General features: G+C 35.1%; 3 protein-coding genes across 5 annotated transcripts in view; 2 read left to right on the top strand and 1 right to left on the bottom strand.

Moving 5' to 3' along the window:
* The first annotated feature begins 1,878 nt into the window (after window positions 1-1,878).
* LOC113240469 (trypsin-1-like) lies at window positions 1,879-7,212 on the top strand. Its single transcript, XM_026477784.1, has 7 exons — window positions 1,879-1,993; window positions 4,901-5,085; window positions 5,279-5,441; window positions 5,560-5,722; window positions 5,863-6,036; window positions 6,444-6,615; window positions 6,864-7,212. Exons 2-7 carry the CDS (start codon window positions 4,902-4,904, stop codon window positions 6,980-6,982), a joined length of 975 nt encoding a protein of 324 aa, XP_026333569.1. The 5' UTR covers window positions 1,879-1,993; window position 4,901; the 3' UTR covers window positions 6,983-7,212.
* A 249-nt stretch (window positions 7,213-7,461) lies between these two features.
* LOC113240473 lies at window positions 7,462-9,960 on the bottom strand. Its single transcript, XM_026477787.1, has one exon. It carries the CDS (start codon window positions 9,868-9,870, stop codon window positions 9,148-9,150), a length of 723 nt encoding a protein of 240 aa, XP_026333572.1. The 5' UTR covers window positions 9,871-9,960; the 3' UTR covers window positions 7,462-9,147.
* Window positions 9,961-12,441: 2,481 nt separating this feature from the next.
* LOC113240468 (glucose transporter type 1-like) overlaps window positions 12,442-26,074 on the top strand; it is a 28,569-nt gene continuing 14,936 nt past the window's right edge. The window contains exon 1 of one of the 3 annotated variants that reach the window (XM_026477782.1): window positions 12,442-12,601. The gene's annotated coding sequence lies outside the window, so the exon portion shown is untranslated. Of the gene's footprint in view, window positions 12,602-22,397; window positions 22,509-24,114; window positions 24,156-26,074 lie in introns of those variants that run through there. The other 2 variants (XM_026477781.1, XM_026477783.1) reach the window with 2 other exon arrangements.

The raw sequence follows: 26,074 nt of genomic DNA, 5'->3' as shown, positions 1-26,074 counted from the left end.
AATCTCATATTCGAACAAATACAGCTTTATATATTATTTTATACCTATACATTATATACTTTTAAGAAATTAAGTTAAATTTGTTGAAATAACGTATTTGATGGTAATCGTCAATTTTGGTAAAATTTTAGTGACTTCCTCCACATGATGTTAATTTCTGACGATGTAAATATCACATATCTTAAGCTAGTTTTTAAAGCCAGCAGCAAATTCTGGTAGGACATTTTTTTCCGTCAAGAATTTCTAGAAAATTTAATATTTTAGTTGGAAACTAAAAAAAAATACATCAGCTCTAAAATAATGACGTAATCTAAGAACAAACACAAAAATGGCTCATAGCACGTTAGCTACGTGGTCACACTACTTCTATACCAAAATTTCTATTGATTTATTTGAAAGATTTTTGTTAGAAGTATAAATTTATTTTTGGACCAAACATTGTTTTTCTATTATGACGATGTTTTAAAAGTATTTAAGTTACTTAATGTGTTGATTTGTAAACGAGTGCTTTGTACATACTAAAAAAATAGAACAGATTCACTTTTTTTTTAATTTGTCACCCCTTAACTTAACCTGTATGTTCCTCTTGCCCCAAAATTAATTATTCACTTTTGTTTGATAACTGTACATTATTTCAATGGTTATAAGATCAAATTCGATTGAAATAGTTTTACTTAGGAATTAACTACGGATATATTTAAATATACATTATATTTATATGAAATACGACGGCATTTCGTATTACCCCATTTTTTGGGTGAAGAGAAACGTTAGCACAACCTGAAAGTTTTTGTCAGATACATCGTAAGTATTAATTTTAGCGTAATGATTGTTAAAACATGGAAAGCTGATAAACCAGGGCAAAATTAGAGTTTTTCGATTCGTATAAGACATTATTTATTCCTCCTAGAGCTCATAACATTTGTCTCGAAATAAAGCATGTTCCTCTTACCCCACCTGACAATAAATATAAACAAGCACATTTGAAGTGAAATTATTTGCAAGGTTTGAACCTAACAGTTATGTATAATGAAGTGTTACACTGAGTTCACTTTTAAGATTCAAATTTAAAAACATCTTTTTAAATTTACTATTTACGTGAGGAAAATAAGCAAAAGTAATTATTTTTTAGCTTAATATTAAAGTTTTTAATTTTTTGTCTATTTTCCAATTTAACTATTTTTTATTATTTATTTAACTATTTACAATTTGACGAACACCTAGATAAATTAAAATAGCAATTTGTACTTACAAAACGAAATATGACATAAAATACCGACAGGCGTTGTCATAATGTTACTTACTTAATTCCGAACTTAATAAATTTGCTTTCCCAATAATTTGTTAGTTAAATAAATCTGTCTAGCTTGGCGTGCTATTTAATACTCAGTACCTATTTCAACTGGATTGCAACTTTCCTCTTGTTGTAAGATTGAAGGAGGTACAGCACGATGCAAAAAACCTCTTTTTGATGTAATTATCAGAAGGATAATATTAAATCTAATTAAACAACAATTTAACCGCGCATCACTATCAATGTTTTCTTTAAATAAACCTGAAACAAATGTCCACTAATTTGTAGCGTTCTCTCTAAAATTCAATGTCATTATGCTGGTTCACTCAAGTTGGAGTCCACACTACCCATACAATGTAGATCGTGTCGTAACAAAACGACCGTCATAGAAACATTTGCATGCAAACTTTATTACCTACAAGCATTATGATCCCACATGGGCATCTCACATTTACGGTAATTACCCCTATTTGTGTGATAATAATTGTGCTGAAATTACCCTAGTATTCGTTAATTGCATTTGTGACGTATATACAGTCTTATAATACGGTGCTGGTAGTCGACAGGTCCAGTTGGCAGGACGAACTAGTTCGAGTGAAAGTGGAGACAGTCTTTCTCTTTCCTCAATTCTGCAGTGTACTCACGGATCTGCGCGTGGACTAGACGTCATCTGTTTTCCTTGAGGGACTCTTTGGTTGTGTAAGTTTTGATTCGTAGTTTGATTTGTGTTTATTCAGTGGAATTTGTGGCAGAAAAGAATTGCAAAGGACTTTTCGGTTACGTCTTAATTGGAATGCGATGTTTAAATAAGGTATTTAGAATTGAAATTAAAATTGTGCACCGCTTTTGGCGCGAAAACTTTTAGAAGTGCGTATACGGCCTGTTTTCGTGCGTTCGTTACGATTTTGTGCGTCCAAATTTAAATGAAATTCATTCGTTAGAACAACTGATTTACTTAGTAGTCGCAATGGTCGTTAAATTACTTAAAAATCAATGTTTGGGACTTTTGGTAATAAAGCTACATGTACTACAATATGTCAAAAGTGCTTTATAAAAATATATATATTTATAAATAATACGAGCTCCATAACACTGATACCGTATATGTGAAATTCTTTGACTTTTCCATTAAGCGTAAAAAGTTAATAACTAATTTTGTTCGTAGAATCTGTAAACCTCTCTCCTGAATTATTTTTATTATTTATTTATAAAGCATTGGCTTTAGAGCCATCCGCTTATTGGTAACACATAATCAAGAAACGCACAACGTAATCTACATAAACTAAAAATTAATTCGTGTAAAAAATGTAACTTCCCCTGCCCCGCAAAAAACCCGCCCTTTGTTTTTCATGGTTACCAAAGGTCCGGACCGTTTTTTTTAACAAAGGTTGACGAGTCATATCCAACGTGACCATTATTTTTTTAACAACGAGTGAGCAAGGCCAAAGCAAATGCACTTATCAATTTATTTTAAACACATACAACATATGTTTTGCTCTGATGAGCAAAACAGCAAATTATAGTAAAAAAGGCGCCAAAAACAATCACATTTCAATTTCGAATTTAAATATAAAACCAAACGTAAAATTACTATTTAAAGGAGATTTGTAGCGACTGCTGCGATTCGCTACAATGATAGTTACGAAATGTTTAATGAATAAAAAAAAAAAAAAAAAGGAACTAAAAAATTTTAATGATCGAAAATTTAAATATAAAAATAATCTTGTGTAGTTTGGTGAACTAACTTTATTTATTTTTCGGATGAACAAATTTGCTTTAATATGTACGTCAAGTTTAGTTCTTAAATATGATTGTAACTATTGGCCTGATTTTCAAATTTATATGTCACGTATGTCAAAACGGGATTTTTTAGGTAGGTATTTTGGGGACAGCTGGACACGAAGCTTAAAAGCGGGACGTATGGTCATGTTCGTCATACCTAATAATTTGGATGGTTATTGTGGGGCTCACGATTAGTGACCGAAATCAATGCGATGCGACATTTAAAGCCTAAATATTTTTTGCAATATAAACTTGTTATCACATCAGACCTGCGCGTAATTTCTAGGTACGTCAAGAAACTTGAAAGCCCTATTAAACTACTTTCTTTTCCATTAAAGTTATTAAAGTAAACAGGAAAACAGCTCTCTACTGACTAGATCGGGCCACCGGTGGTCACGGCGTATAAGTAACGCGATGTGCATAGCAATGTCCCATATTCCTTTTGACCTAACAACTTTACTAGAAGTTAAGTTTGCCTCTACACTTCATTTCGTTTAAATATCATATTCAACAATGTCAATAGCCGTCATTTTTCAACAATGCAAAAGCTCTGTACGTAATAATAATATCGCAATATAATACTAATAGTGACGCACACACGCATAGCCCCGCACTGGGGAAATCCTGTATCGCGGGTGCCATGGACACACATATAGACAACCATAAATTACACCCAAACTCACGAGAGAAATAAATGTACGTTATACACATGTTTCTCCCGGCCGGGGAATCGGACCTGGAACCTCTGCGTGTATGTAAGTGGCCAGTTCCGGAAACTTATAGGGCGCCCTATGTACGACGCGATGCAGCGCGGCCCGCCGTAATGTCCGTGAGCGTTTAGAATATTTAGGTACTTTGAGTAACTTCCAGTTATCATCAGTGAATGTTTTGTGATGATTGGCCGCCCCTAAAATCTAGCCGCCCTCGGCCCGGGCCTAGTGGGCCTTAGGGCAAATCCGCCACTGCATATAGATACACTCCATCGTCATTAAGTGCGTAAAGTACAGGGCCAGGAACATTTCATTTCAATTCTATGCAAGTTGCGAGAAGAACGGTCCAAACACGTGATCATCACTGTATCAACAACACTAAAGCAAGACCATGAAGGAAATAAATGGCTTCAAGCCCAAAATTCCGTAATGCTGCCAATTTTTCATAAAAATGGCCTAGGATACAAGTGGATGTGCTAATTCAAACGAGAAGAATGATCCCATAGCGGTACCATGACACGATCACCATATATACTTGATTGTCATTAAACAATAATAATAAGTCCCGCCATTTGTACTACTTTGTGAGCAATAAAGTTTAAATAAATAAAAAATTAAAATAATTACGCGTACACACTCATAGCCCCGCATTAGGGAAACCCTGTATCGCGGGTGCCATGGACACACACATAGACTACCACAAATTACACCCAAACTCACGAGAGAAAATCTAGGCCATACAAACGTTTCTCCCGGCCCGGGAATCGAACCCGGAACCTCCGCATGGCAGTCCAGCTTGGTAACCGCTCGGCTATGGAGGCAGTTAAGTAAATATATTTCAGAGTGATAGTGAGTTTAGGTTTGATTGCAAGGTATGTGTTGTGAGTAGAGATTTTGTTTGTTACTAGTTACAGTGGTGATGATGACTGTATGATTGATGGTAGGCACTTCACAGTAAATTATAACTAATTGATACTGGGTACATACATTTACCTACAGAATATTTATACCTGAATGCTAAAAAAAATCTTGATTTGAGTATAGTTGCGTTCTTTAATAGTTCTTCGGTAAGTAATATTGGTGAATTAAATCGATTTTCAATACTTCATTTCAGAATGTCGCGGATAATCTTCTTAGCTTGCTTGCTAAGCCTGGTAAGCAGTCTGCCCTCCACACCGGCCAGCATTAAAAAGGTGGACGAAAAGGGTTTTATAGACTGGATTAATAATCTCATCGGCAACAGCCCTGCTACCACGTTGAGACCGACCAATGATCCACCTCCAGATTGCCCTACTTGCCGTTAGTATCCATTCGTACCAAACTTCGCTCTTACTTTTTGACTGCAAAAACTTGGTTGTACAGTAGAGAAAACAATTAAATTAAGCAGCGTCAAAATGTCTTCTTCAGATATTTCATATAATAAAAGAAACGAAGACACTGCAAAAAAACGCTTAGTATTACAACTGATATTCGGCACGTATTAACATTGCAGAATGTGGTATCGCCCGCACTCGCCGGCGTATTGTCGGGGGTTACGAAACAAAAGTGCTAGAGTTCCCGTGGATGACAGTACTCCTGTACAATGGTAGATTTTATTGTGGAGGATCTTTACTGAATGACCTCTACGTACTAACTGCTGCTCATTGTACTTCTGGGTAAGTTGCATGAACACTTTGGAAATTCTGAAGTATGGATGTTATTGGCACTCTTGGAAGATTTTGTAGCAGACATGAAACAAATTAATAATATTTGAGTGTGTAAAATTTATAACAGGTTCCGCAAGGAGAGAATGACGGTTAGATTTTTGGAACACGATCGGTCTGCAGCCAACGAGACGAAGACTATCGAAAGAAAAGTAGAAGCTATTATCAGACATTCGCGGTACAGTCCTAGCAATTACGATAATGATATCGCACTTCTGAAGTTGGATAAAAGGGTAAGCATTCAAGACGTCGACGTTGTTATAAGCTTAATTATATATTTATCCTCAAGAAAAGCACAGAATGAGACTATCCATAATGAAATTAGGACCGAGATTTTAACCACGTCTGTAATATTTTTAATTATACATAACAGGTGGACTTGAGCACTGCTCTAAAGCGAACTTCAGACGGTCAAACCGAAGAAGACGCAGGTCCTCGTCCTGTGTGCTTGCCTTCTCCTGGACTTTCCTACAGCAACTACAGTGGTGTGGTCACTGGATGGGGTACTACTGAAGAAGGCGGATCTGTGTCTAATACACTGCAAGAGGTGCGCTCAATTGTTGCGATCTACTTGTGATGTCAAGGAATTGCGATCTTACTTAAAATGATTTTACTTTGTTACAATTCTTTTAGACAAAATACTGTTCCGTCTATGAGACAAACTAGAAACCACAAAGATTTCTTAATCAACTGATAACTTGTAGTGCTTTCAAATTCAAAAACTTTAGTTCAGACATTGTTCATATCGTGTTATTTACAGAAAACTTATAGCATATGTTAGTAAAGAAGTTGTCATAAAAAATTAGATTAAATTATACTCCAAGCCTCTGCAACCCACGTGTGTGAAGTTCTAATGCTTGGATGCATCATAGGTAGGATACTCCCAAACCACCCGCATGGGGCATTCATAAGACGGCTTGCAAAGTTCTAATCCTTATTTATCGTCTTGTTTAGGTGTACGTTCCCATAATATCGAATGAGGATTGTCGAAAAACCGTTTACAAGCAACGAATCACAGATAACATGCTGTGCGCGGGTGAACCTGAAGGTGGTCGTGACGCTTGCCAAGGAGATTCTGGAGGACCTTTGCATGTTATGAACTCAAACGCGCAGTTTCAGGAAGTTGGTAAGTAACTATTAATAAAGGAAAAAATAATACTATTATTTAAGTATTAGGCGGGAAATACTAGTAACCATTTTTACCATATCGTCACCGTGAGAGGTTGAAAGGCAGGGAATGAATTTGAATTCCTTTGTTTATATGTATGTATATATAAGAAAGAACTCAAACTTCTATTAGTACCGAAGAGGAAGACGATGACATTGATTTTATACCTATAAATAAAATTACATGAGCTATCATCACATTTCCAGGAGTCGTATCATGGGGCGAAGGTTGTGCCCGGCCTAATGCTCCAGGAGTCTTCACGCGCGTCAACAGATACTTGAGTTGGATAAAGAGCAACACCAAAGATGCTTGCTATTGCAACTAAAATCATCCTCTAAGATGATCTATTTATTATTATTCAGTTCAGTACATCACAAACTTAGGGAAAACTATTATAGCTTGCTATCACTTAATAGGCTAAGAAATGTAATGAAAAGCGACAATGTATCTTCGCTGAAGTGAGACAGATCGTCACTAAAAGGTTTGTGAAATTCTACGATTCTGTAAATTTTGAATGGATTTTATGCTCTGCAAAAGTTACTAAAACACTTTTATGAACTTAAATTTTCAGAAAAAATGTGAAATTAAAAATATATACTAGTTTGAGTTATGTCTTATATGGCACGTGTTATTTATTACTGTATTTATTCCATAAATTATTACAAGTTAGTAGCGTTTAATATTAATAACTTAATAAATAAATAAAAAAGAAAATATTTCTGTGGTTTTTAGCCTTATACTTTATTATAATGAATATATTATATTACAGAAAAAGTCAATATTCAATTTTTTTATTTTATTTTTTATATTTATAATCATTATGTATGTTGCAAAATTTAACTATTAGTTTGACAGGAAACTACAATTTTCTAACTTGTAAGTTACAGATTATGATTTTAAATGACTATATTAAGAAATATTGGGTAATTGAATAAATATACCTAATTATTTGCAGTGGTGAAGGGCGGATATTAAAATAACGGAAACTAGGTAGGTACACAGAAAATGTTGCAAATTAGCATTGATGCATGACATTCTCCCTTCAATATACTAGTACTACTGACTTTGGAGAATTAAGAGGACTGTCCGGTCTTGCTTTTAATGCCTGCTTTTAATACCTGGTAATAAGTAAATTACAATTAACTCAATCAAAATTTATGTTGGTTATGGTTTATATGTTTCAACTTATAGTACCAAATTTTAAAACCTTCCAATTTTCAAGACAACAAAAAGTTTCTAATGTTTTTGTAATAGCCTAAGCGAAAATTAGTGAATTTGTCATATAGATGAAGACAATGTGAAGATGTTCCTCTTAAGTCTCACTCTTTATGTGTAAACTAAATAATCTATCTATCTTTTTATTGGGAATGATATTTTATTCTACATTTCAATATTCCTGCAGATCATCAAACTATGAAACAATTCATAAAAAAGCCAGCGTACTGCCAGTTTCGTAATAAACAAATCAGTATTAAAAAACTGATATGTAATTTGGACTTGTAATAAGCAACACGATTTTCATAATTGTATCTTTAGTGGTTGCACCATGTTGCTATTTCTCATTTATATATTATTATGTATTTGATAATTCAATTTGGGCGGCTGAAAATAGACTTTCGTTTAAAGCAACGGACACATAATGGCTGTTTTTATGTAGGCATTAAAGCCAATGGCCCTCATGTGAAATTACATTGCTACTAATGTATAAGGCCAACCAAATAAACCAGAAGCATTTGGAAATGGAAGTACGCTGCTTCGTATATCTATAATGCTAAATGAAAACATTCCGCTATGGCTATTGTGTTTTAAACATTGTTATTATTAAATATTGCAAAATATACTCAACATGTGTTGTATATATCTACAAAGCTAAAGGTAAGAGGATTACACACAGAAGAGATACCATACATACAGAAAAGATATATTGGTTTTTAGTATTTAACATTGCTACATACATGTGTGTGATACATTAACAAATTGAGCGTTATTAAAATAAATCTGTGCCATTCTTCCTCTTACATGGATTTCACACTGCGGCATATCAACTACATTGCAGGTTTCTATAGATATTTCTAGTTATGTATCATATACATCTGGTACACAATGCATTTTGCAACAAGGTTGACACCATTTGTACTACCAGCTAATAAAATTTTTGGTAACAGTATTGATTTGTCTTATACCCTTTTTTTTCCTACTCCCACACTACACTAGTTGTTTTGCTACAAAACCATTGTAAGTTATAGCCTTTCTGCAGAGGAGGTTATTTTGCAATCTAGTCCTTATGCTGATCAGGTCATTATGAAGATATAATCATTATGATATCGACCCCGACCAGCAAATTGCTAGAAGTAATATACCATGACACACAAGCATTGTTAAATCCAAGTAAAAGGTAAAAGGCTTTTAGAGTAAACTAATGTGCCATAATCTTACTAGAATTTTAAATTTCCCTCTTAACATTTATCTAATCTACGTCAATAGTAATTACTAATAAAAGTTGTGAAATAATGAACCTAGGTTCGGCACAAAGAAACCAGCAGGGGAGGACACTGAATCCAAACCTGGTGAATGTGGGCCATTATTACTAGGCTCTGTTGATGTTGTTGTTTCCTCAATTACTTTGTTACCCCTCTTCACAATTCTCCGGGTTTCAACGGAGCCATCTGACTTTTTCACACTGGTTGTAATAACTGTCTGGCAAAACGGAAATCCCTGCACTAAGTTGCCATCAAAAGGCTTGACAACACTATTAGGGTCATCTTTCTTGTTAAATAACGCAGGTATCTCATGGGACAATATTTCACCATCCAGATCAACGTCCTTAGGTCTGTTAAACTTCTTATGGTATCCGGGTTTCAGGTAGTAATCTCTTATTCTGTTACTGTCAAACGTGTCCGGTTCGGGTGTATCGCTGTCCAATGTCGGCGTGTTAGTGAACATGTCAAAGTGCTCCAAATGATCGTCGTTGAAGAATGTTTTCATGTCACCGAATATCCCACCGAACGAGCTGATTATGTCGTGCATGTGCTGGGTTAGTTCGTTGTGGAAGTCGAGATGTGAGTGGAGGTCCAAGTTCTGCCTAGTGTACAACTCATCTCCGTCGTCGTCATCGTCGTCCGATCCCCAAATCGGATTACGAAAATCGTTTCGCGGAGGCTGCAGCCCCAAACCAAAGAACGACCGCACTTTATCCATGAATCCTCGGTCCATATTGTGTTTTAGCCGTGGATTTTGCCCTTCCCACAGGTCGAAAAGTATTATTGTTGTATGTATGATAGACGTGTGATTTATTTATTTTATTGCGTAACAAACAAAATACTTATAGAGACAGCTCCGGTCAAAAGATAACAATGTTATTTTGGCGTCAAAGATATCTCAAAAATAAGAATTTCGGATATTTAAATTTCAGTTTTAACTCCGTGCAGTAAAAGCTTAAATGGATCTTTATGTATTGCTATAAAATTCAACTTCGGTTGATTTCTATACTTATCGTTCAGAAATTTGTTGTAGAATTTACTAGAATAAAATATTACACTAACCTTAGTCTTCTATAATACTTATTTGTAGGGTTTAATGAAATAAACAATAACTTACGTATTCATTAGGATCATGTTAAGCGCTAACAAGTACGCCAACGAAGTCAAGCCCAAACGAAATTTAAATTATGAAAATCAGTGTATTTTCTGAACTACACTAACACTAAAATCAATAATAGAGATGAGAAGCAATACTAGGTTCAAAATAAAATAGCTTAGGGTCGTATTCCAAAACTCTACTCAATGCTCAAGTCAGGATTTGAGCAGACTTGAGTATGATTTCTAGCACTGGAAATACGACCCGAATGGCAGGGACTTGAGTATGATTTCGAGTGCTTTAAGCCATACTCAAATCCTGACTTGAGCATTGAGTAGAGTTTTGGAATACGACCCTTAGAGAGGAGTAGAAACAAGTTGATTGATACCCATTATTTTAATGACAAAAGGCGGAGCTGAATGCTTTCAACACATATAATGAGCTAAGTAATGAGCGTGTAGGTAGGCACTCAAAAGACAAAAAGATAATATGGACAAAGATAACTAACGTTCTTCGGTCGAACGTAGTTCGTCAATTACAGTCGTCACCAAATAACAGGCCAAATGTGACAGCTAACAAAGGTGATAGTACGTAACTTTGAATGTGATCAACGAAACAATAAACAAACAATTATTAGCAATTGAGTTTAAAAAAAAAACAAATTTTATTGAAACATGATATAATATAACAAAACATATTTGACGTACTATTTTCGCACGAATTCCAAAATAAAATTGAGTTACTTCGAAACATCCTGAAAACAGTTACGTTCTCAAACTATTTAAAAAAAAATAGTCTTGTAAGCATTTAATCGCCCAATTTTACTGAATCACTTCGATTTCTTAGAAAAAATATTAACTTATTAAATTTTAAAACAAAAATGTAAAAAAATAAGTGCAATTTAAATAATTATGTATATTACATCTCTGACCACACCTATTGCAAATAAATTTATAATTTATCAAATTTAAAAGAGCCCCGTCCTCATAGCCAGATTTATATTTCCTTTTCTTTTTAAATTGAAAATTTATTAAATCCTTGGTTTCATGGTAATTTAATCTTTTTATGTAGTTGTTTTATCGATGAACATACTTATTTTTACTAAATTCTCGTAATAAACCGTTTATGAATATTATAAAATCAAAATAAAAAGAAATGGATACAATTCATCGAATTGTGGGACAATTTTACGAAAGTAAGTGGAATCCCTACAAAATGGCAAGGAATTCTGTAAATGAATTGTTTTTAACGATTTGGCCTTTTAGACCCCCTGAACAACAACGAACCGAAAAATAATGTAAACAATCACAAACTTTTAAAATTTTGAATCGATTTCTAGTGAAAATCGTATAATTATGATTGCCGATATAATTAGTCCACATCTCTATTTACGTCACCATGACAAGTGTCAAATTTGGCCTCTTATTTGGTGACGACTATAATAAATAAATAAAATTTTTTACTTGACATTGGCAAAGTCATTAATTATTTCGATGGAGCCATAACATTTAAAAGAAGAAGAAGAAGCCCGGACCCAGAGCTATTCTTGTTTTCAGGACAAGTAATGACAATGACGGCTAAATACCTAAATAAAATAAAATAAAATTTCCAATATTTTTTCTCTAAACGGAAGCGAAACTAATTTCTTCTAGGCAGAAAATAATGCTGATGACATGTTCGTCAGTTTGCCATCATATTCGCGAGGTATTTGTATACAACATATACCTCGGTCTATAATAAATTGTGCACTTACTTTTAAGTTTTTTTTGCATGTATGTTTTCTGATACTTTATTGGTGTAACAATTGTTGACTGACCAAAAAAAACAACGCTTATTTCTTAGGCATGTCGCAGTTTGGAAATCATTATTATTATTTATTTAATGGGCATGGGCTATAAAGCCATCAGCGCAAAAAGGTAATAAATAATTGAGAAATTCAAAACGTATTGGCTACATTTAAACTATTAATTCGTCTCAAAGCACTATTAAAAATTAAATGTACGTACGACCCTATGAGCGTGTTTTTTTGGAAAGTCGAAGAGTGAGTCAGCTGGTCAAATGATTTTGCTCGCTTCAATTTACACTACCTTTAAAAGACCGAAATCGCGGAGCATTCTTATTGCACAAAGTGGTGGTGTGGTATAGATTCGAAAGTGAAATAAAAAAAATTAATACAGTTTTTTTGTTTCATTTTTATTCATTAGTCGGTCGCTTTACTCGCTAATCGTGGAGGTGGTAAATTGTTATTTTTAAATTTGCTCAATTTAATTAAGTTATTTGGATAATGTATGTCCAATGAACAGTAATTACTACGCATTTGGAATATGATTTTCGTTGCATCCATTGATCTACTTATGTGATAATCAAGGTAAGTTTTATGTTTACCTGACTTTTGTTCACACTTTTCCGTCACCTGCTTTCTAATTTACGTATAGTCAATATCATTTTCAAGGTATTCAAATTTTACGGGCTATTTATTTGTTTTGTTGTATCGTATATTCTCGTTACAACTATAAATGAACACCTCTGAAAGATAAGCTCGTTTGCTATTAATTTGTCTTTCCGAAAGTGTAATAGTTACGTACATGGGGAATTGATTAAATGTGGTTTATGTGTGAAATGTATGACTTAATAACGTTCTTCAATTCTAATTGACTGTAACATTTTTCAAGTCTTTGTTGGCGTTACAATAAAATTAAATTCCTCAGCATTGCAGTGGTACGTACCTACCTCCTTTTTATTTTGTTATTGTAATGGTAGAGTTGCGACGCATCGATTTGAAATGGTTTTTTTTCTAGTAATAATGTGGTGATGACGATGCGATGTTGTTCCAAGTTTAAAATGTAAGCAACTTTTTTCCTCTAGACCAAATAATGTTCTGAAAGTTATGCATAGTAGCCATACTGTGCTATATGCACAGTAATTTTTGTGTTTGTATGAACCATAGATATAGGAATCTATTTCTTTATCTATCCGGATTAACTTTACGGATTAACCCATACATATTGTGCATTACCATGATCAGTAATAATACCTTGGTCGGGTATTTTCTAATTTTCTTGTTGCCTGGAACTTGTTGTTGGAGCAGAAACACTCCTATTAATACACTGCTGTATTTTCTTCAGGTAATAGTCCACCTTAGACATATTGATTTTTTTCTGAGTTGAATGAGGTCCCTAGGTCATTGCCTACCATCCGACTATTATGGGTAGGTTTCACCACCTCTGGCCACTCCTTGCTATGACTAGTGGTTCACCGTTCCAACACAATGACTTGAGGATTTAATAACTTTAATAATATGCGCATGTAGGGAGATGTTAATAACTCAAGTTAATTGTGACATTAGGAAAAATTTTATGTTAAATTATAAGTTAATGTTTTGATATAACTTAAATTCCAATGTAAATTAAAGGTAAAAAAATATGAAGTTATTTACTAAATATGCGTGAAATTGCACTGTGTTTTGGAATTAAACAGATAGGTTTATCAAAAAAGTTTCTTGAAAATATTAAAAAGAACATGATGACAAAAATCTGTAGAAACAAATCATAAAAAAAACTGAAATACTTTAGAATATTGAGAAAATTCAGATCCGAATGTAAACTGATCATACCAACAACTTTTTAAAATTACCAATTTAAAAAATTTGATTGAAGATCGATATCGTGCTGGCTGTTGTCCTTACGCCTTCAAGGCAATTGGGTCACCCGAATCGCGCCAGGAATTTATCGGCATTTATTGACATTCCGCTCCTTTTCACGCAGCCCTATTGATTGATCCTATACCACAAGTTTATTTTGTTAATACCACATTCCTGTTATCAAAGTAAACAACATTAGTTTTACACATTATTAACAATCGCACCATTATCACTTCCTGTAGGTACAGACGAACAGTGAACGAACGTGCTCTTGCATCAAGCAAGAGCACGTTTACAATGTTGGTATCATCTCAATCTTGGATTGTCGTGGAACATAAATTCATATCAGAAAACTAAACATGGTACAGGGTCAACAGCACGTCAAGCATGACGCTTAAGACGAAAAAAAATCCCGTCTGGATTCTAAGAAACCTTGGTAGCCTAACAGATTCACCTCCTTATTGTTTTTATAACACCAAGCGACGAGACAACAAGTCGGGTGCCTATCCATAACAGTTGCAGTGCCACTCAAAGCTTTTAATCGCAAAGATCTTAAGGAAGTTACAGGCACATGGGACTTGTCAACTTATGTCTCAGGGTGACGGGCGCAGTGGTAGTGCCCCTCAGATCTTTGCAATTGAAAGTTCTGAGTGGTACTGTAACTGTTATGGACAGGCGTGTAACTTACCATCACGCGCATGACTTGTTCGTGCCGTCACTTGATGTTACAAAAAAAAGTCCCACGTGCCTGTAATTTCATCAGCACCCTTACCCTTCGCAGCAAGCAGTAATGCTCACATTACTGCTTGACGGCTGGACTAGGTAAGGTGACAGTACTTCCCTGGACGAACTCTTTCACAAGGAGATTTGGAGACACACGTAAGCAACCACAAATTACATCCAAACTCACGAGAGAAATAAATGTGGGCCATACAAATATTTCTCCCGGCCCGGGGTATCATACCTGGGACCTCTACGTGGTAACCGTTCGGCCACTGAGGCAGATCTACTACTACTAATTAACTAGTCTTAAAAACTACTCGGTGAAGGAAAACAAAGACATCGTGATGAAACCTGTACGTCGAAGACGGTTCACAACCTTCGGAAAACGTGTCAAGTCAAGGGTCCAGGGTGGCGGATTATGATCTAAACCCTGCCCGGCAGTGGGTTGTATAAATTGGTTGATGAAGATAGTGAAGAAGAACGGATTCGAACTAGCAATTGTCGAGTCCAGTCGGTTCGAAGGAATTGGTTTTTGTGTTTATTCGATTTTGTGTCAATAATAAAAAGATAGTTAAAAAATTCTTACAAAAAAAATAGTTCAATGTATGTATTAAAAGAAATTATATTCAATAAAAAATAATATAGGACGCCTACGATTTAAATTCAACTCAATGTCTTGCGTTAAGAACAACCCAAAATGTCAAGCACATTCCATGTTACGGGATTTGTTTGGGCCGTATTTCTGTTTTACTTCTGGTATTTCTAGAATATATAATTTCTGTTATGTAAAAATTAGGTAGTATATGTTTAACAAAGTCAATTCAGTTGTTAAATCACACACCACAACAAACGTTGATGTTGCCTGTTTTTATTACTCTGCACCATAATATATCATATAGGCGTACAAAAATGTATCTTAAAAATCGATGATTAAAAAATTTAACGCGATAGTAATTTGGGTCAAGATAATTATAAGAAAGAATAAAATGCGATAAAAATAATTTGTTTCAATAAATAGCTCGTCCATTTTTTATTTATTTAAAATCATTAACGAACCTACAATAAATACAAAAGGTTTTTTGTTTCCTTTCAATGATTTCATTTCATTGTTGTTAACATACTCGTAGTTAAGCAGGCACTGTTGTATTTTGTGTTCTAATAATCACGCATACTGTGCATCATTATAAACATGTTATAACACAGTGTACCAATCTGCAAATTGACACTGTGTGGAAAGAGATCTTTGTTTTAATAATAACAAACTATCAGGAGTAAAGTTTTAGTAGCAATAGAGCTTCTTGTTCGGCCAGGGAAGTTTTGTAACCTTACGTATTTCTGCCGCCAGCACTAATGTGAACATTATTGCGTTCCTGCTTCGAAGGGTAAGGGTACTGGTGAAATTACAGGCATATGAGACTTGTCTACTTATGTCTTTGGGTGGCGGGCGCAGTGGCAATGCCCCTCGGATCTTTGTGATTTAAAACTATCATCTGTGGCACTGTAACTTCTATTGAAGCCGATAGCTTATGCAAACTCAACTAATACTGGAGTATAATTTAAAACACGTGATTTATCGTAAGATTTTATATTCGAAAAATAACACCACGACGACTTCATACAAATTAATTATTTTAGCAACATGTTGTAGAAATTCTTAACAAAACGCATGTTCCTATTTCATCTTCACTCAACGACTAACTGATCACCTGCTCTAACTTTCCCTCTAAACCTCCCCTTACATCTCCTACTCCCTCCATTACTCCTACCCTTACTAACTTGTTACCTGATGTTACGCCTTACGCCTTGTTGCCTGGTGTTCGGTGATTTGGTCAACACGCCAGCCAATAAGTGTACAGGAAATTATCATAACCTATACTAATTAATTGAAAACTAGAGTTACGAGTTGTATGCTTATGAATAAAACACTTCTTAAATAATAACTTCAATTAAATGGAACAGTGAACTATAACACTGGACACGCGTATCACTTACCTCCCGGCGCACGACTAGTTCCTTCCGTCACTTGCTCTCATAAACAAAAAAAAAACGAATATCACGGCGGTAGTAAAATATTCAATGAAAATCAAGCGTGAGAGTTTATTTACAAACATAATCTTTATGCAGGGGCATTATGCCTATCCGTGCACATCAATGTATACTGTTATAAAACAAAGTAGGTAAATGATTATTATGTGACAGTGTGGAAGGGTGAATTTTTTAACAAGGTAAATCGTGTATGTAAACAGCAAGTCGCCATCTTACTTCCTCAAACTCGTATCTTAAAGCACAAAGTTACGGAAATGCAAAAAGTGGATTGTTTAAACAAATTATTTAATTCCGCCTCCTCCTTTCCATCACCGGGGGATTAGGCGTAGGCTTGGGTTCCACCCCTATGTTGTGGATATTCCAAAGATTCGCACGAAGCGTTACGCTTCCACATTTATATGGCGAACGGCTATAGAGTGGAATTCCCTGCCTGCAGACTTGTTTCCTAAAGGTTATATAAAATGAAGGTTAAATATGAAGGTTGTATAAGCTAGCTTATTAGTTTTATTTATTTATCAAATAAAAAGTCATAATTAGATCATGCGTATGGTATATTCTTTCGCGAGGTGGTACATATCTGTGTATTTTGGAATAAGTAAGTACGTTTGTTATTTTATTTAAGGATTTAAAAAGGGTACAAACTTAGCTCAAACATAGTCCTTTAAAATTGTATATACATTTTGATTGCATACAAATTCAGTCTCAATTAAACAAGAGGTTAAAAGAAAATTTTAAGCTGACACTTGGTATGGTTAAAAATAGCTTAATAATATAAAAACTAATTATAATAATAAGGTGGAAGTGGTGCTAAATACCCTATTTCAGCTGTATCTTTATATTGCTGTAAGTTAATGAGCTAAACATGTAAGCCATAGTCAATATATAGGGTTGAGTCAATCACCGCCTAAAACAAGCTGCTGAATTTCGATCACAGGGCTTCGGGTGGTCATCTCCATGTAGTAACCAGCCGATGTCAGAAATTTCGATTCAGATTGACTGGTCACGTCAGACTGACATTAATCCAATTTAAAGATTCTATCAAAGCTAGAACCTCGGAGAATAGTGTTACGTATTTACTGAAAGCCAAGCCGAAATGTGCACCATTTACTACACTACCTATGGCCATACCATGGAGACCATAACGCAACAAAACGTCCACGTTTTTGCCTGCAGACTTTCCCAGAACGCCATGATTTGGGCCTTTTCAAGGCGAGAGTGAGTAGGCTTTATTTAGGTGTGCATGCTCCATCGTCCACCTCATCGCCACTTTTCATCAGGTAAGATGGAGGTCAAATGCGCACTTATATCTTATAACAAAAAAATTTGCAGGCAATTTCACATCACATTTCCTTCATATTCACACATTCGCTTTTACCTATTCTTGAAGTTATGCATCCAAATTAACATATTTGATAAGAAATTTAAAATAATCACTGTTTATAAGATACGAGTTTGAGAAAGTAAGGTATCGAAATGCTAAACTGAGTTGGAAAAAAATTTCTTGGGCCAGCCAATGGGAAACGTGTATATGGAAAGAAAGAAAGAAAGAGCACTACCGTCCTTGTGATAACTAACGCATTTACAGTATGGTAGGCTGATTTCGTTTAATAATAAAGCTGATTTTTTTATTTTTTATTTATTGGTTCACCAACAACTGCTTACACTAAAACTACAGCTAGAGAAATACATAAAATTGTTTAAAGGCTGAGTGCAACAGTTAATTACTGGTAAACACCTCATGCAACTGAAAACTCGTAATTTGATCTGATATAATCAATTTCGCTTAAAATGTCGATTACGTTAGTTATGATTGTGAGAGGAGACTAGTATCTCTCATTATGCTCCTATATTACTAAAAGACAAAGTCAAATTAATTTTCATTTTACTGGTAAGAAATCGTCATATTGATTAAACTCTATCACTTATTCGTAAGGCGGATTCCCCTGAGAAGAATGAGCAAGAAACTAGTGGTTGCTCTTTGTAAATGTACATTTGTTCGCATTTATCATTTATATTTTTTTTTTGTTTTAATAGCCCCGCACTAGGGAAACACAGACAACCACAAATTATACCCAAACTCATGAGAGAAATAAATGTAGGCCATACAAATATTTCTCCTGGCCCGGGAATCGAACCTGGGACCTCTGCGTGGCAGTCCGGCATGGTAACCGTTCGCCCACGGAGGCAGTTAACATTTATTGCAAACATCGTGGATCAAGGCAACCTGCAAAAACTAAAGGGATCACTGCCACGGATTTTTTTCATCCGAGTACGCCGAAGTTGAAAAATAAGGCTCACTTTATATTTCGGCGGAACGGAATGGAAGCGAATTTTTGTAACGATATTGTACATAGCATAATTAACTTTATGGTCAATTGTGTAACGTTAAATTGTGTGTACAAACTAAATACGAGCCAAAATCTTCCGCGGAATTCCCGCGAATGCTCGAGCAAATTTTTTGAGACAATTCACCATAATATTAAAGTTCATTATGCTATTTTTAATATCGTTACGAAAATTCGCTTCCAATCCGGTCCGCCGCAATATAAATTGATCCCTAATCTTTAGTGTTTTTGTTTCGTTATTGTTTTCAACTTCGTGAATGGCAAACTTTGATTAGCAACCGGAATATTATTATAGGACAAGAATAAAAATATTCCTGTGCTCGGACCCATGCGTTGCAGCTATGTAATTTCATTCATTCATTCAGCGCGAACCTTGTCATATACATGTACACTTACCATAATAATATCAAGACTTATAAAAATCGACCCATCCGCAAAAATTACTAGGTTCATAATGTTGATTCTTAGCAATTGAGACGTGCCCTCTCATCGCCAGTTACATACCCTGATGAGCAAATGACGTCACGTATATGACGTCACGTCGTCGGAATGCTGGACGCTCTCGTTTACGAAGGATCATATTTCGATGGCGCCAACGACTGTCCGCTTTTAATCTATGCATATTATGGTTTTACTTGCAAGGATTACCTTTTAAGAGACGGATATAACATTTGATAATTTATAATTCTGTTTTATTTCACTTTTGAACTGTAAGTACACATCTCCGGAAGGGTTTTGCAGTTCCTAATCTGAGCAAATTATTCCCTTTATCACGAATGTAACTTACAATTTTGATAGGAAAGTTATTAACCGACTTCAAAAAAAGGAGGAGGTTCTCAATTCGACTGTATGTTTTTTTTATATGTACATATGTTACGCGATAACTCCGGTATTTGTGAACTAATTTTCATGATTCTTTTTTTGTTGGAAAGAGGGTGCTTCCATAGTGGTCCCATTTAATTTTGAAGAAAATTATTCACCTCTAAGGGTGGCTGTTCACGCATGAATATTCATTTTTATAAATAGCGCCTAAATTTTAGTATAATGAGCAGTTATTTTAATGCTTGAATTTGCTATTTTTTAATTCAAGGCGTTTTTCTCTCAATATAATTTGAGTAGTGAAAACCAATTTTTATTATCTCCTGTGTCAAGTCCCGTATAGTGGCGAACTAGGGGATGAATCCGGGCTTGCGCACTTTCCGGTAGCCACTTTCAATAAAACTTGGTAACTATATGTAATTCCACGTACTTTTAGGTCGGTTTTTTTCGGCGGCAATGCGGACTCCGCTCGGAAACCGCGCGGAATAAATACGCCCTAACAGTAGCAGTTCTACGTGCCTGTAATTTCACCAGCACCCTTACCCTTCGAAGCTGGAATGTAGTAATGCTTACAATACTGCTTGGCAACAAAAATAGGTATGGTGGCAGTACTTAAATACACAAACAGGTTCTACAGGCGTTACAAAAGTATATTTTGAATTCACCTTACCGCATACCAAATTTTTATCATTTTTATGTAGATCACCTAAAGTGCATTGGTTTCTAAAGTACGTACCTAATACCAGTGTGAATAATGTATGTAGGTATATCTTATTTTCCTCATGTGTCACCGTGTTCATTTGTACTGTCTGCAATAACCACAAGTATTAATCATTACGTGAAATTATTGTTAAAATTGACGCAATTATATAATATGCATTATATAAATACATACAACACAAAACTACATAGGTTTTGTGTTGTATGTATTTATATCTAACATTATATTATTATTTTTAACCCCGATGCAAAAATTGCTTACTATAAATTTATAGTAGCTGTCTCTGAAGTCGATGGTAGCAGTAGAGCTACTTGTGAAAGAATTCGTCTAAGGAAGTACTGCCACCTAAGCTCTTTCTGCCGCGAAGCAATAATGTAAGCATTACTGCGTTCCGATTTTGAAGGGTTAAGGGTGCTAGTGAAATTACATGCACACGGGACTTGTCAACTTATGTCTCAGGGTGGCCTTGTTTACCTACATGCAGCTCGTACATGTAACAAATTACCTGCCAGCATTCGTGACAGTCCATCGGTAGCTACTAGCTTCATTCAAAAGCAAATTAAGGCTCTATTGACATTATCGCAGACTATATAAGTACTGGATATTTGAAGCGATTCCATTCGCTGCCTTTTCATTTTAAGTGTCTATCTATATCTAATATGGTGGTTTTTCCACGCATATTTCTTAGACACAATTACATTCGCATTCTCAATAAAAAAAACGCACGTGGCACCATTTTGCTAGTGCCAAATGTTAAATTGGAATTCATATGACAAATATAGACTTGCATTATTTTGTGTATAAATATTTTCGGTAAAAAAATTACTTTATTATTGAAATTATTATTACATGCAAGTGCCTTAACGGGGTCTATGAGAACACAATACATGGTATTATTAAGGAAGTCCTTTTAATAACATGTGGTGGCAATGAATAAATGAATTAATTAATATGTCGTGTGAAAAAAATTGTATTACCATTTCGTAACATCATGAAAATCCAAGCACTTTGACATATAATAATAACGTACCTCTACTGAATAATAGCCGTAACTGGCAGGAAGGACTCGGTAGCAGTAGAGTTCCTTGAGAAAGACTTTGGAAGTACTGCCACCTTACCTATTTCTGCCGCCAAACAGTAACGTGATCGTTACTGCATTTCACTAAGCCAGGACCTTTTCGACTTGCTGTAGCATACATAAGTTGTTCTTATCATCTTTGTAAAGTCTAAGCTGTTTGTTATGCACATATTTATTTTTTTATTTTTGTTTTCACTGTAAATTTTACTGTTTAATTTCTAGTTTGGGAAGACATTAAACGTTTTATCTATCTAGTTGAGTGTTGTTCAGTCAACTGTGTATTTTTATATTTATTACATTGCATTAGTTCTGTGCAACTGTAATTGTATTCCACTCCAATAACGGATTGTGCCGATAATGCTACCCAAATTAATTTTATAAGGGCGAAAGTAACTCTATCTATCCGTTACGCTTTCACGCCTAAACCGCTGAACCAATTTTGATGAATTTTAGTTTAGACGGGCCTTAGTAGAAGGACATAATCTACTTTTTGTCACAAATATAAATCTTAAAGGTTTGTATTGTAAAGTTTGTATGGAAATATTTTGTATGTAAGTAAAACTATGAAAATTAGTATAATACAGTAGACTACTCGGAGTACTTATTCTACGCAGACAAAGTCACGAGCACCGGCTCGTTTTAAATACATCCCAAAAACAAGTTACTATTTATATTATTGCTATAAACATGATGTATAAAACCTCATTATGCCACGGCCTTACAGAACGAGTTTCGCGACACGACCTTACGCGCAGTTGGTTTCACTCTGTCATCAGAAACACACGTATAGTTCTGTCTTTTTTATTATAAATTATTATCTGTGGAAATCATAATCACTCGTAAACGTGCCAGTGGTATTTGGATTATTAAGTTCGACGTTTAAATTTTAATCATTTAAAGTTGGTAAGTTGAAATTTGTCGATAAACACGTGATAGTGTTATGTTTTTCTTAAGTATTGTAAATTGTTTCGAGTAATTTATCCGCTTCTGTCGCAAAGTTATCATTATACTGCAATATATTGTTTTTGCATATTTTCGACTATTATAGGTAGTGTTGTTTACCAACAAGCGCACGATATGTTCGTCCCGTCACTTGATATCGTAAAATAATTCCATTGATGATATAAACAAATACGACGTGTGTAATGTGAATAATGCTTAATTACGGCGTAACTCTAAGGAAATTGTACGAAATTGATACCTTTACTAGCAGCAGAGCTCCTTGTGAAAGAGTTCATCCAGGGAAGTACTGCCACCTTGCTTATTTCTGCCACAAAGCAGTAATGTGAGCATATCTGCATTCCAGTTTTGAAGGGCTTTTAAAATTACAGGCATATGGGACTTGTCACCTTATGTCTCGAAGTTACGGGCGCCAATGGCAGTGCCCTTCTGATCTTTGCATTTTGAAGTTCTGACGTGTCGCTTATCACCAAGCACACGACTTGTTCGTCTCGTTGCTCGGTATCGTAAAATGTCTATATATTATTTCATGCTAGGGATGTATATTTTCCGTTGTTACTATAAGAAAAGTTTGATTAGATTGAAAGCAAAGTGCAAAGTTCTTGGGATTGACGAGTGCACTCTAGTAAATAGAGCGTTGTTTACTGCCTTTGCAAATAAAACTGTTTGTCTGTAGTGAATTTTATTTGTTACGTTTTGACGAAATCATTTATACAGATATAGCATTTACTTTAATTTATGCTGTGGTCCTCCACGCAGTAAGCTGGCCCAATGCGGTTTGGCGACTTCACATGTTTTCCATGGGCTGTGAACCTTTTTCGCCATGCAGGTTTTAATACGTTGGTTTCCTTCATGATTAGCTAGATACTTAGTTGCTATTAAAAATTCGCAAATGTACGTAACATGTAAATTATAGTACCGGTACGTTAATTCATAACTACGTTGAAGGAGCTAATTCCTGTACATTACTGTCAATAATGACGTGCAGTAAAATTTATGGAATGTATAATTTTACGGCACAACTCGGCATTTGCATTTCGAAATTAGAAATTCTTAGAAATTAAATCTAATATGATCGTCACTTATAGGATCGCTGGCCAGTACAACTTCTACCTCCGGCAAACTCGCGTCAAAGCTCAATGCAAAGCAGTTTCGAGTTGACGATATAGTACCTAAACATTTATATTTTTGTTTTATTAAAACTTTTTAATCAGCTACGTCTTGCAATACTAGTTATATAAATCTAAAAACGTATAAATGAGACTCGCATTTCATTGTATTCTTTTTTTAATTTGAGTTGAGATTTGACCACACTATTGTAATCTGTCAAAACGGCCATCATAGCATGTAGTCATGTGATGTTGTTATAGTGTTGTTGTGAAGTTGAAATAGTCTGTTAAACTTTGAATTGAGAATCTACTCTCCTTCCACTAGGCTACCATCGTTCTTATTTATATAATTTTTTTTTCTATGATACCAAGCGGCGGAACGAACAAGTCGTGCGCCCAGTTCCTGTAATCTCGTCAGCACCCTTACTCTTGAAAACTAGAACGCAGTAATGCTCATATTTCTGCTTTGAGGCAGAAACAGGTAAGTTGACGGTACTTCCCTTGATGAACTGTTTCACATGGAGCTCTATGACTACTAAATCTTTATTTAGTAGTCATAGAGCTCCATTGAATGATGAATTTCTTTAAATTCACTACTTAATGCCAACGTTGACAAGATGCCTAAGTTGAAGACCTCGGTGGCTCAGGTATTTTACGTGACTGTCAGGAAAATTTTTATCATTGTCATGGTCAAGTAGGTAGCAATAATAACAAAGAAAAAATGAAAATAAATCACCAGCAAACAATAAGAAACAATATTTATAGGTGTTACACCTATAAACACTGTCAACATAGATACGGATCTTCATGGCCACCATTAAATTAGTGACAAATGTTCCTATTCACATACCTTTAAAAGTGTACCTATACCCATTCAAAGAATACATTAAAAATTAATGTTTTACCATGTAAATAAAGCAATTACATAAATAAGTTGCTAAGAGTAATACTTAAAAACAATTAATAAACTTAAAAGAACATTTTCATGAACAAATGACGACACATAATGTGGTTTTGCTTTGTTTTATATTGGTATTTTTTTAATTTTAAGGTAATATTATATAAAAATTTCATAGATGGCGCTATGGCAAAAAGTAGTTAAAAATCAAAAACAAAGATCTACCACAAGCATTTAGAGAAATTCGTTGAGTCTACGGGTTCGTTCCGTAGCTTACTTGGGAGAGCGTCGGCGGCCTGGTGTGCTGAAGACGCTGGTTCGAATTCAGCCGGATCGAATGAATTTTTCTGCGCTCGATCTTTGTATTAATAATTGGAACCAATTACTGGAGTAATTTCACAAAATATTGAATGTCATTATAGTAAAACATTGATATTCAATAAAAGTTCATATTTTCTATATAAATTTAGATATTTTTAAACATGGTGGATGACGTGTGGCTCCAGGACGCCACTGTACTTACCAAAATGGTTACGGACGCCATGATGTGTCTCTTAGGGTCGTATTCTAGAACTCTACTCAATGCTCAAGTCAGGATTTGAGTATGGTTTAAAGCACTCGAAATTATACTCAAGTCCCTGCCATTAGGGTCGTATTTCCAGTGCTTGTGTTTCCAGTGCAATCCTGACTTGAGCATTGAGTAGAGTTCTAGAATACGAACCTTAGACGCGTGACGTTGCCCACAAAACTGACGAGTGTAAAGATAGCTCGATTTTAAATAAACACAAAAGCCTTGAATTCATAATCGATACACCTCCCATTGAAGCAGGTTAAGTCGCAAGTACTATATATAAATGTCGACGTGTAACAAATCGTCAATGGCTAAGTTAAGCAACGTCTTGTGACAAAATTAAGAAACACAGTCTCATGATGAAACTCGGTACAAGAAATAGAAATGGCTGGATTTCTCCGTACAATAAAGTGTTTGAACTCAGGTTCATTCGAACAGGTTCGTTCGAATGTTAAGTTAAACCTACGCGTAAACGTTTACAACATCGATATATTCATTTTTTTTTTCACGGTAGAAGTGACGGAACTAACATGCCGTGCCGTGCCGTGGTAAGCGACACGCCTGTCAACATTAGTTGTAGTGTCACTAAGAGCTTTAACCCTTTGACCGCCATGGACGTTTTAAAGCGTCTTACATTAACTTTTCTGATACGCCAATGACGCCTTAAAATGTCAACGAAACTCGTTCATTTTGACATTTGGTGGCAGGGAGTCTACTCCCGTTCTAAGTCCAACATCCATCCGAAACAATTACTGTGAATCGGCGTGTTTGCCTGTCTCGTAATATTGTACTGTTATTTAAACCTATAAACTTACTAGATGACTGGTATACCTACTGACTTCCGCAATATATATCTTAGAAAGAGCGTTTAAAGTCCAGAAGAAGTGTATTCGAGCAATATGCGGTGCGTGGTTCGATGACAGTTGCAAAC

The sequence above is a fragment of the Hyposmocoma kahamanoa genome, unplaced genomic scaffold, assembly GCF_003589595.1.
Source record: "Hyposmocoma kahamanoa isolate Upper Pololo Valley unplaced genomic scaffold, ASM358959v1 138, whole genome shotgun sequence".
Lineage (NCBI taxonomy): Eukaryota > Metazoa > Arthropoda > Insecta > Lepidoptera > Cosmopterigidae > Hyposmocoma > Hyposmocoma kahamanoa.
This window is presented reverse-complemented; position numbering and strand designations above follow the sequence as displayed.